Source organism: Siphateles boraxobius, unplaced genomic scaffold, assembly GCF_051911475.1.
Source record: "Siphateles boraxobius isolate OS27281-9 unplaced genomic scaffold, OSU_SipBor_1 12, whole genome shotgun sequence".
Classification (NCBI taxonomy): Eukaryota; Metazoa; Chordata; class Actinopteri; order Cypriniformes; family Leuciscidae; genus Siphateles; species Siphateles boraxobius.
In genome coordinates, this window is record NW_027508722.1 from 35,433,398 (window position 1) to 35,446,338 (window position 12,941).

At 38.0% G+C, this 12,941-nt stretch overlaps 1 protein-coding gene across 4 annotated transcripts in view; it reads right to left on the minus strand.

The window, feature by feature from the left end:
* The window catches only part of slc6a16b (solute carrier family 6 member 16b), a 17,337-nt gene continuing 4,396 nt past the window's right edge, over positions 1-12,941 (minus strand). For all 4 annotated transcript variants that reach the window (XM_077219268.1, XM_077219267.1, XM_077219269.1 and 1 more), the window contains 11 exons: positions 12,337-12,541; positions 11,627-11,784; positions 10,549-10,669; positions 9,646-9,821; positions 9,324-9,434; positions 8,525-8,766; positions 8,149-8,320; positions 6,176-6,377; positions 5,852-6,011; positions 5,612-5,774; positions 1-2,813 (listed from right to left, as the gene is read on the minus strand). In XM_077219268.1, coding sequence (XP_077075383.1) covers positions 2,535-2,813; positions 5,612-5,774; positions 5,852-6,011; positions 6,176-6,377; positions 8,149-8,320; positions 8,525-8,766; positions 9,324-9,434; positions 9,646-9,821; positions 10,549-10,669; positions 11,627-11,784; positions 12,337-12,541 — 1,989 coding nt within the window. In that variant the 3' untranslated portion in view covers positions 1-2,534. The remainder of the gene's footprint in view (positions 2,814-5,611; positions 5,775-5,851; positions 6,012-6,175; positions 6,378-8,148; positions 8,321-8,524; positions 8,767-9,323; positions 9,435-9,645; positions 9,822-10,548; positions 10,670-11,626; positions 11,785-12,336; positions 12,542-12,941) is intronic.

A 12,941-nucleotide genomic window follows, 5' to 3' on the forward strand; every position in this document is an offset into this window, starting at 1 on the left:
TTTGAGTTCAAATAACCATTTATACAGAAACAAGATCATCATCATCATGGGGCAAACTGTACAAAATGTCTGTTTCAGTATGACCATCAACAACATTCACACAAACTGAAAACCTCAGAATCATTTCTGACTTTGACAAAAAGCAACAGAAAATGTTCTGTAGCATGGGACATTTACATCAAAGAGAAGAAATTATGCTTCAAAATCATAAACTTATCAAGTATTCTACAAGGACTACAGTTAAATTATAATTTCATCATATATTACTGACCAGAACAAACTGCATTCAAGCTACTGAAACACAAGACCCATCAACCTCTGTGAGAGGCAAAGAGAACATTACTTCACAATGACTATAAGCCATAAAATGTCTGTCCTGTGGGTCAGATGTTCGCTTTCAGAAACACGTCTGAGGGAAAATAAAAAAGGCCATAAAAATATCTTACAGATAAAAACAAGCAACAAAAACATTTATGTACAATATAAAAATTAAAAATTGTCCTGAAAATTTTGTTGCATGTAAATTCTTCATAATAAATCAGATTGGCATTTGTATCACATACAAACTGGAATTATATATATATATTAACATTTTTCTTTCTTTCTGTGGCTGTAGTTTGTGCTCAAAAAAGAGCCTAGAATGTTACACATTACACAAACTAAAAAATGGACTCAGATTGAAATAAAGACCCAACAAATGTTTCACCCTCACAAATACACGTAAGTGTCATATTTTGCATTAACAATTAAGCATATTTTTAACAACATTAAGATGAAATATGACCCAGACATTTCTTAAGTGTTGTTCTTGAGATTCACCCAAAACTGTATTTTAGCAGAACTTTGTCTGCATCTGAAATCACACACTTCCCTATTATATAGTCGGTGTAAAACAGCATGTGACAAAAGTAGTTAGTCTGAATTCACATGACTCGTAAAAGTGTAGAGAAAAAGTCCCTGCATGACCCAATTCATGCGGTGAGATCCTGAAGTGTGCATACGATGGACACTTTACTATCCCATGAGGCCACAGGAGAGGATCTGTGAATGACAGTGAAGTGACACAACTGACGCTGGTTGGTCACATGATACTGACATGGCGAATGTAGTACGTCTGAATTACATTCATACTATATAGAACACACTTCTTTACCGGTAGTGGAGTAACTACTTACTCAAAATAAGCACCTACTCAAGATGCAGCCTGTGTGCTGTAGGTCTGATTCTGAAACTTAGTTATGGGTGAATATTTAATGGTTCAAAAGACCTTTTGAACACAATGCAGCTTTATACAGATATTAACGTACAGACCCACTTAAATAGTGACATTCAACACAGAACATATCAGGGACGATCAACATTAACATTCTGATGCTACTGTCATTATTAACCATCATGGTTGATGACCTTTGACCCTTGCTGTCCTCTTGAGATGCCATTGTGTTTTGATTCATAACAGTGTTAATTCACCAAAAGCACCTATGGAATATTTAATTTAAACTTCATTTTGGATTTTCTGGGAATGATTATATTCTTGTTTTGAACAACAGATGAAACTCGAAAAATTTGAATATCGTGCAAAAGTTCATGCATTTCAGTAATTCAAATTAAAAAGTGAAACTAATATATTTAGTATATATAACTATATACATACGGATGATTATACTTTTCAGAGGGCCGACATTTCTGCATTTAAAATCCTATTTTTTATTGATTTCATGTAATATTCTAATTTTCTGAGATTTTGAATTTGGGGTTTTCATAATCATCAAAATTATAACTTCTGCAGGATATTCTAATTTTTCTAGTTTCACCTGTATTTATTTCACCTCTGAGGCTTCATTCATACATCAACGGAGATGAAGCACTGATGCTCCTTCAGTACCATAGATTTTAAACAACACTGATGGACCACACCATCATAAAACATAAAACACCATCAGATCAGTAAACCAGCAGGACCATCAGTAACCAAATATTTGGACCATTTTAAATATAGTCTTTCATCATTATTTAACGTTCACCTGGACCCAGCAAACGCATGTGCGGCTCAGTAGTACCATTATTAAACGTCTACTTAAAGCGACGTGCACTCAAAAAAAGTAAACGGTCAGCAAAGTCGTTATTCCGGGTGCACATAAACAACGTTTTCATATGTAACATGTTTAAACCGGGAAGTTCAAGATTTTCACATACAGTAGCTAGTGTATGGCTTCAGAATACTGAATTTAATGCAAGTTATATGCATTTGAATATAATCTGTTTTGGAGCAACTTGCACAACTTGGCTAGAAAACACCAGATGGTGCGAGTTGAACGCATGAACGTGAAGCTGATGACAATTTTCTTTTTGGGGTGAGCTAACCCTTTAAAGTCAGTTATTTTTGTGCCCATCTGTATGTATATACACATAAAAATTATTGAAAATGATGAACACCAAGGTATAAATACAAAGATCTTGATTGAAATAGATCCTTGCGAGATGTTTGTAAACTCTAATGAAGGCTGTGCTGTAGTTTCATCCCTCTCACTTCCTCATAATACACTTGATTGGTCACTTTCTATGTGGCCGTTTGTGGATTGGGAGTGATGGTTTCCCTCGAGCAGGGGGTGGAAGGTGTCGAGAGGGGTCAGGTCTGTGTCTGTAGTGGCACACGGCCCGTATCTCGCCTCAGTGTCAGCGGGAGACTGGCCCAGTCGCTCCAGGAGGAGGGAATGAACGTATCCGATAGGAACAGGAAGGAACGCAAAAATGATGAGTGTGATCAGGACAGCAAGCGCCCAGCCAGGATAAGGGAGATCTTCCTTAGATGCCTGAGAGGAAATGTAGGACAAAAGCACAGGGATTAAAGTGAAAAAAATTCTTCTGACTGAACTTTTTTTCAGGCCAAGTCATATTCCTTTAACTTTATTTAAATTGTCGAGACCAATAGCGTTTTAAGGGGAGATGTTTTAAACCGCTTTAATATTGCCAGTTTGCGTATTTAAAAAGCTATTTTAATCTATGAAAAAGAATTACTTAGCTTGACAAATAATCAACCATCTACATAACTTTTCAGTGCATGTTTTTATTTATTTTATAAGACCAAACATGCTGTATTAATATATAGTTTGTTCCATGGCAAATCGTTTTGGCTGAGGGCAAAGTGAAGTTTCATAACTTTATATATTTAGGCTATTTAACTTTAGTCAGCTCTCTAATAGGCTACAATGTTAATGTTTGACTGAATTGTTTGCTTTATTTCTCATTGTATAGCTTCTTATAGCCTACCTATTAGGCTACTTATACTTTTATACTGGATATTATTGATCATTAAAACTGACATTTAACAAAAAGAGGCAGGGTTGTGTAATGTTATATATTCTAAAATATATAAAATATTATTTATATATATTTTAATATGCATTCTCTTCACTGTATGTGTACATGTATAATAAAATAAAACGATACAACCCTGTGTTTGTTAAATGTCAGTTTTAATGATCAATAATGTTTGATATTTTTAAAATGAAAACAAAAAGCAGCAGGGTTGTGTTTTATATTTCGTGTTGTTATAAATATATGCAGTGAAGATAATCAATGTGCGTTGCCTGAACCACATTTGTTTGGCCAATATGTTTATGATAATATGTTCATTTATAATGAAAAGAGGTGTTTTATATAAGTTACATTTCGTTGTATTGTTGATGAAAAGAGGCAGAGTTGTATTTTATACCATATTTCGTTTTATTGTTGCCTAAAATATAGGCTACATAAAGACATAACCGGAGTAGCAGAGCGAGCTGAGTGACGCGATCAAGAACGCGCTGTTCCATTTGCAGAATAACCGGACCCGCGTCCTCTCGTCCTCGGGAGTTCGTTCTCCTGAGTCGAACTTGGCAAGTCTGAACTACCAAGGACGCAAGTCCGAAGTTTGCGTAGGTTACTTGGTATTGAGAAACGGCCAATATTGACCCGCGTTCTGTTTTCTAGCATGCGCCAAGTTGAGTGTGAAACAAGACCAACGCTGCGGGGGGCTCCGGGAACAAACGCGCTCGAATTCGGACCGCAGCAAACCAGCTGTAGCCTGACATGCACTTCTCCAAAAGTGAACACGGAGCAGTTTTTCCGTGCGCGGGATTTGAAAACCCGGAGTGGACCAAAAGCGAAGCGATTACAAAATGCTTAGAGTGGATAGAGGAACGTGCATTCGCTCCAATCCAGGCTTTATCACATCCTCCTCAGCAGGGTGAATAGGCCTACACCTCGTCTTTCCTTAATTTAAGACCTCTGCAAACTAAAATTAAGACATTTATCACACTATTTGAGAAACGAAAGCCTATTTACGGCCTTAAAATTATGAAAAGTGAATTTAAGGCATGGACAGACGGGAACCCTGCAATTGACGGAAATCCGTCATAGACTCGCTGCAATTAACGGAAATCCGTCGTAGCGACGGAGAACTTTAATCCCTGAAAGCAACATTAACCATGTAAAGCCTCAGATATTAGTCCAAAAAAAAAAAATGTTTATGTATATATATATTTTTTTTTTAAATGGAGCCATTAATTGAACTTATGCAAATATATTTTTAGGTTTTGCTATGTGTGATTTTTATTAAGTATTATTTAATACTTCAGGCTTTTATGGCTCATATGATAATAATAATAATAATAATATTAATAATATGGAGCTCTGAAACACAAGAAGAAAAAGCCTTGATTCAGAGGATCAAACAGAGCAAAGATGGTGCAGATGCTGATATTTATGTGGCTAAAAAAAAAGTAAAATTCTGATCACTTCTAATCAGTGAAATTTTATAACAGCATAACAGACTACTTGCATAAAATGCATAAATATCAGTCATCATCTGCTAATAATATTAGTAAGATGATAATATTTAAGTTTTAAAGATATTTAAATGCTTAGTTTTATGATCAAAGCTCTAGTTTTAAAACCTATATTGTATTGCAATGCAATACAATGATGATAGAGAGAAGAACAAATAAACCTTCCTCAAAAGCCTGATGATCATATTTGACTCACATTTGAATGCGATTTTTTCAAAAAAGATTATGTATGGATAATCAAGTAAATAAAGTTGCCTTGCCTGACCTTTTCTCTTAAAATTGCGAGTTTACATCTTGCCATTCTGACTTTTATCTCAGAATTGTGTGATATAAAGTCAGAATTGAGTGTTATTAAGTCAGAATTGAGTGTTATAAAGTCAGAATTGCACAATTGTGAGATAAAAAGTCACAATTATCCTTTAAAATGTTTTATTCTGTGGCGGAAACAAGCTTCCATTCGAGTAAGTGTTAAACACTATAAAAGTTGCTCTTATGTTTACTTTATAAAAATCAGTGCAGATTTCACAGCAAAAAGACACGTGAAACACGAGCTGAAGGTGGACGCATTTACAATTGTACTAAAAGATTCTTTACTTGCTAAAAAAAAAAAAAACTATCATTCAAACGACAGACAGCATGCAAGTAGATTGTGTGCAACAGGTTTTTCAATGAAGTTTTGATCATGTTAATAATCTATAGGTCTTAGAAAGTAGCATATATAAATATGAAACAGTAGCTTTATAGGGTTAAAGATTAAGGTAATGGTTTACTTATGATCTGACCTTTTCTCTATTCCAGGCGGTGTATGTAGGGCGATTCAGGATCATCTTTAGCAGACTGGCACCCAAGAGTCCCAGCATAGCAACTGGACACACGTACTTCCACAGGTACTTGTACACCACAGGGACCGGCCGATTCAACATCTGTTTCAGGTCCTCTAAAAACCTGCATTACAAAATACTTCGTTTATGTATTCAACCACATAACGAAACACTCCTACTCAAGCACAGAGTCTGCGGTACCTGTCGGCTCCATAAACCCAGGCCACACTGAAGGTCTGAAAGATGACAACGATGATGAGCGGAAGTGTGGCGGAATAATCATCAAACATTGTCACAAAGTAGTTTCCACAGCGCTGAGTGAAGATTAGACCAATCAGAAAGCCCAACGCACAGCTGCACACTGACAGAGAGAGAAAAACACCACAAAGATTAAACACACCAATCATATTCAAACTACAGCAATACTGAACTTAAACCCAAATTTAGGAAACGTACATCAAATATAAACACAAGAACAACAGAACAATTGTTTCATGTTTAATGGAAGTCAAAACAGTGTGTTACTTGTGAAGATGAGTTTGTGATTGCGTAGTGTCTTAAAGGTGTCTGTTAGCGGTGTCAGTATTCCGGCCATGGTGCCGAACATAGTGGACAATCCCAGATTGAGCAGCATGAGGAAGAACAGCACCGACCAGAACGGACTCCCGGGAAACAACGTCATGGCTTCTGTGAACGCTATGAACGCTAAACCCGTTCCCTCAACACCCTGAGAGAGAGAAAGAAGATCATCACCTTCAATGATAGAGTCACTTTAGAAATGGAGGATAACTAGAGAAATAGCCTTTTAAGATTTTATTAATCTCCATTACTTCTTTAGACCTAGAGATCATATTTTTGATGTCCCCTACGCTAGCAACTAGGGCTACAGCTATCGATTCTTTTTGTAATCGATTAATCTAGCACTTAATCAATCGATTAATCTAGCACTTAATCGTTCGATTAATCGAGTAATCGGATAAAAAATTTGTTGTGTGTTTTTAAACAACCAAAACAAATAATGCATAACGAAAATGATGTGGCTGTAAAATGATCAAGCATTTGGCTTTTATTTTTCAAAAAAAACAAAAAAAAACAAAAAAAAACGTATTCCAACTCCAACATTTGGCTCCAAAACTAGGCCTATTTATTGCAATTTTTACCCATTTAGTATAAGTGCCAACAATGTTCTATGCTCAATTACTTTGGTAGCCAATTAAAATGTCTTCCCCAAAAGTACGAGTGGATTTGGAGAAGCAGGCTGGGGAATTTCATTTTTTGTTGTTGTCTGTAACTATTTGGAAGACGTGACATACAAACAAGGTCTCGCAAAGACTGCAATACAATATGTGTTCCTCCATCACGTCGCGGTGTATAGCCTACAGTGAATGCATGCTGAAATTATTGTTGCGTGGCTACATGAAAGTTTAAGCATATGTGATGCATTGCCGCAATTGATCTGACTGGCGCGTGAGAGAGACGAGGGTGCATGCGTGTGTGTGTATGCGTGTGTGTGTGTGAGTGAAGGGGTTCACACACCGAACGTAAATTTAATTATTTGCGCGAGTAGATTACATACAAAGTCAGTGCAAAGACGCGAATAGACGCATCATTCGCGCCGGGCGTCGCTAATGACGCGAACGTCTTACACACACGTTGAAAAATTTTAACTCGAGCGAATGTTTAAGCGTCTAACTAGACGTGCTCTTGGTGAGAGCATGGAGTGGATGTTTTCGGTTCAGATTCTGAATCATTGAAGTCGTACTGTTGTGGTATGCCAGGTCTACTTCGCAGTAGACACATTGCACCTTGTTCTCTTCCTTTCTTAGTATGTAATGATCCCAAACTTTAGACATTCTCTGCCGTTTATGGACATCTTTACTCTCCGCCATCGCGCCAAATAAATTCAAAATGTATCACGCGCTATAGTACAGATACGCGTATAGTGAATTAAATTTTACATAGGAATCTAACGAGGCTTCGAGGCAGAGTTTTTGCCTCAAGGAATTTTTGTAATCGAGTAACTCGAGGAATCGTTTCAGCCCTACTAGCAATCACCCAAAACATTCTAGCAATGCCCTAGCAACCCCCCAAAACATTCTAGCAATGCCCTAGCAACCACCCACAACGTTCAAGCAATCCCCTAGCAACCACCCAGAACATTTCAACATTGCTCTAGCAACCCCCCAAAACATTCCAGTACTGCCCTAGCAACCCCCAGAACATTCCAGCACTGCTCTAGCAACCTGCAAAACATTCCAACATTGCCGTAGCAACCACCCAAAACATTCCAGCATTTTCCTATCAACACCCCAAAACATTCCAGCATTTTTCTATCAACACCACAAAAGATTCCAGCATTTTCCCATCAACACCCCAAACATTCCAGCATTGCCCAAGCAACCACCAAGAACATTCCATCAATGCAAATGTATTGCGAGTTCTGCATTACTAACATTTTCATCAGATGATGTTGTTCTATATGATGTATATTTACGTACCTGTTTCAGTTCTTCCTCCAGGCTGCAGGCGGTGATGTTGTAATCGGGGATCTTCAGATGCTGGCCCTCTCTCCTGTACCAGTCTTCATACTCATTCAGTGTGAGGTTCTCCACAATTGAAGCATTGATGAAGAGGTCAGAGACAGAAGCGCTGGATATGGCCTTCAGATTACTGCAACATACACAACCAAATATATTAAAAGCATTCAATTCATTTCGCCATCATTAAATGGTACGTAACCATTTTAATGCTTTGTAGCAACATTACACTTTAGCCATTTTATAAGACTGATTTGCAAAGCTAGAATTTATTAAAATACAGTATGTTTGAGGATCAAACAATCCCAAATAATTTGTGTGTAACTTGCATACTGACCGTTTGACACAGTCAATGGCGATGGTTTTGGCTCTGAAGCCCAGCACAGCAAACACCACCAGCGAGGCCAGCACAGACGTCAGGAAGTTGACGGCAGACACAGTGAACGCGTCGCGATGGCAGTTGTTGTTCCGCGGGTTGTAGGAAGAGTAGGCGATCACAGAACCGAAACCCAAACCCAGAGCGAAGAAGACCTGAGTCGCTGCCTGACGCCACACCTGAACATCAGCCCAGATCTCCAGCTGAGAGAAACACAACAGCAGAGGTGGCTTTAAACTCACTTAGGGAAACTGATGGTGAACTGCTTTAGTTAAACTGAATATGTCACATGATCAAAATAATAATACTTACAAAAAGAAGAGATTCATTTTAATTCGTTTGTCACATTTTTGGTAATTGAAATTAAATAAAATATAAATATTTAATGAAAAACTTAGACTAGAAATGTTGCCTTAGCAATTAACTGAAAAAAGTTTAAAATAAAGTACTAAAACTACAGAACAAAAAAAAAAGTATCATTCATATATATATATAATAAAAAAAATGACAAGAGCACAGAAAATTACTAAAACCAAACTAAAATGAAAACTGAAAATATAAAAAGAGGCAATTTAACATATTAATAAAAAATATATTGGCACATAAATAATCCTAAAGCAATACTGATTTAAATTAATAACATAAAACAGAGAGAAGACACTTCTTATGGATTATGGTGTCTAATCAAAAAATCCTGCCCATATTCTGGAGCTCAACTCAACATGCAGCGCAGAAAGCAGTCACGTGTTCATCTACGTACTCTGGGGTAAAACATGAATTTGATGCCCTCAGACGCTCCGTCCAGCGTCACGCCTCTGATCAGGAAACACAGCAGCACCACGTACGGAAACACCGAGGAGAAATACATCACCTGCACACATCAATATCCGCAATAATCAAATTACAACAAGTTAGTTTGATTTAAACAGCCTGCCATTTTTTAATTATTGCATTTATTAAATCAATGTTTTATTATAATTATTTCTTAAATAATTATTGCATGTTTTTTTTAAATAATTACTTAGCATATAAAGAATGTTACATCCACGACAAAAACACACACACACACTCACTCACTGTACCTTGCCGGTAGATTTGATGCCCTTGTACATGGCCAGACAAACGATGACCCAAGCGGCCAGCAAACATCCAGTGATGATCAAGTTGAACTCTCCCGTTTCATTAATGGAGTCGGTGATGTCCAGAGCTTTACGGTACCAGAAATACGACGTGGGAGAGCTGGCGGCACATTCCTTCACTGAGTAAAAACAACAAATGCATATCCTTTTTTTTTTTAAAGTCACATTTCTGGCGTTAGTTCCTCATATTCAATCTCAAGTTAGAATTACTAAAATTATATCTTGCATAACACAAGCCACGTTTCCATTACAGATATTTTATAAATGACGATTAAAAACTATTGTGAAATGACAGCGTTTCCATTCACCGATGTTATGCGACTAAAACGCGATAAGTCATTCTAAAATTCGTAGCAAAGGATGTTGGTAGGTTAACATATATTCCAGCCACCGCACTAGCCATTATTTTTAATGGAAGGAGACATAGGCGTGTTGTCCAAGCATTAATGGCAAGGAAAGCCCTGTATACTTGTGAGCGACACATAAAAAAGTGTTTCACTCTCATATCTGCTTCAAGGTCTTGATAAATTGCAGCATTTCATTGTTGTTTAGAATCCAGTATTCCCGTGATACTAGTGTATTTTAGGAGTTTAATAAACCACTCTCTCGTCTTCTGTCTAAAAATCTATGAAAATGCTCAAAAACTGTTTCCATTTCAGTTTTGCGTAATATTCCTTTTTTGAATTGCCGGAAAAACCACCTCATGCGAGCGTGTAAAATTTTTTGCGATACATGTGAGTTTTTGCAAAATTTACGAGTTTCCATTGGCCGTATTTTTAATTCGCCATATTAATTTGCGCAATTTGTAGGGTAATGGAAAAGTGGCTACACACTCCAAATCCTCACCAGTGATGTTCCCTTCAGTTGGACATTTTTCCCATGGTAGAGTATACTGGAAAGAATTTCCCAAGTAAAAGATACTCCAACCGATGATGACGTTATAATACAGAGCTACAAAGAAACACACCTGGGACATAAAAAGAGAGAAAAAAGAAAACCAATGAGCATAAAATTCAATACCTTATGATAATTTTGTGCAAGTCTGCTAATTATTAGGGCTAGGGTAAACAATTATTAATTAAACGATTAGTCTGGCGATTATTTTATTGATTAGTCGACTAATCTAATGACTAATTGAACGAATATTTTTTGTAACATGGAAATTGCAGGAGTGCACTGTGCACATTCAATGCACAACAATTTTGATCTGGTTCTTACAGAGTATCTACACTGTAAAATGTTTGGTACTCAAATGAGCCCCTATCACACTTGAATGTGGTGCTCATTTTAATGTTTTCAGTGCTCATAAAAAACATCCGGACTGATTGTTCGGTTTTGTTGGGGGGGGGGGGGGGGGGGGGGCACACTTCAAAAGGCACACACGCACATCTGCACACACACGCAAGGTCTCGCGCTCTCCCGCGCTACACGGTTTTGAGCCGCGAGCTCTAGATTCCGGGAGATTTTAACTTATTTGCGGGCATCAGGGAGCCGCTATCAATATGCGGGAGACTCCCGGAACTTCCGGGAGACAGGATGTCAACTCCATTTGGCAAAGAGCGCAAATAACGACACCTTTACGTTTGGGACTAAATTTGAAGTATTCCCATACCTTTGATGATTTAGTGCGAGCTGTTTTTTTAGCGGCTTTTTGCATGGCTTTGTTGGGAATTCTGTGAAGAGGTTGCTGTTTCGTCCTCCATTCTGCAATGTTTCGGTCTCCCACGTGTGTGTGAGCTGTACCGCCGGGAACGGTGCAAAAAATGTATAAATAAATAAAGAAGCGTCGACAAAAAAATATGACGTCGACGTAATTCATCGACACGCCGCTATAGGCCTACTAATTATGTTCACAGTTTCAGTATTATATTTTCTGCAATGCCTATACCAGTGCAATCGGCCAATAACGCTAGAGATTACTCACCACACAGCTGGAGTAGCCAATGCCAACCAGTTTTGGAGAAATGTGTCTCCAGACGCCGATGCTTCCCTGTCTGATACTCTGACCAGCCGCCAACTCCAGAAAAAACAACGGCACTCCAACCAGCACCATCAACACCACATACAGCAAGATGAACGCTCCTGATACACATGACAATGTTTGAAACAAAACAATTATTAAAGTCCCACTGTGGTGAAAATCCAGCTTTTAATGTTGTTAAGGTTTATATGTCCATGTGGTGTTTTTAATATGCTTTAAGACAAACCATGTGCAAATTCATAAGTCAACAGAATTGCTGAGTATTTTCTCCTTAAAACTGCAGTGAACCAAAGACAGTCTCAAAAACACGGTTTGAAATCGCTGGTGTTTCTGATGTCACAAACTACCTTGTAACCAATCAGATCAACGTGTGATCGTCAACGAGTGGATCTCTGAGCCGAGTGAGTGAGTGGAGGCGGGGCTCATTTGCATATTCACAGAACCACGTATTAAATGTAGCAAGGGTGTAGACCGAGTTACATTCAAGCTATTTTAAGGCATGGAGATTTTTTTCCAAGGAAAAAAAACATTTACATATGTGATTTTGGTGATCAAAGATGAGTTTTCAGGGATAAAATGATTGCCTACAGGGAGACTTATAATATAAGCCTGGATAGTTTTTGCATAATCAAACCCATCTCCTCCTCGCTCACCTCCTCCGTTCTGATGGCAGAGGTACGGGAACCTCCACACGTTTCCCAATCCCACACTGAATCCGAGCTGAGCGAGGAAATATTCCACTTTACTGTCCCAGCCGTCTCGGGCCGTTTCCAGCGTGACCTCCTGCTCGACCCCTAAGCCAAGATCAGCCTCGTCCTGCTGGCCGTCTCCAGGTAACGGGGGTTTCTCTGACGTCATCTAAGAGAGAAACAAAAGCTTGTTTGCATATTCAAATAAATCACACATAAAGCCGCGGCGCTGCTTTGAAGACTGGACGTTCTTATAAAATATGCTGCTATACAAATCGATCTTATCTTGCCAGTTCAGTCATAAAACTGCTCAATCATGTGTGCTGCTTCCTGTCAGACTACTATAGAAGATCACTTCCGTCTGAGTAATCAGTCCAAACAAACGATGGAGTAAAACTACTTGAGAAGTGTTGATGTGAATTGCGATAATTAGATATGGATTTTAAATCGGCGCAATTTGCTTATAATATGCAACGTGAAGCCAAAGCACTCAAAGCCAAAGATGATTTTTTCATTTGCATGTTTACAAATATTTGTAGCTATTCAGGTTACTGTATAAAGACAATTAT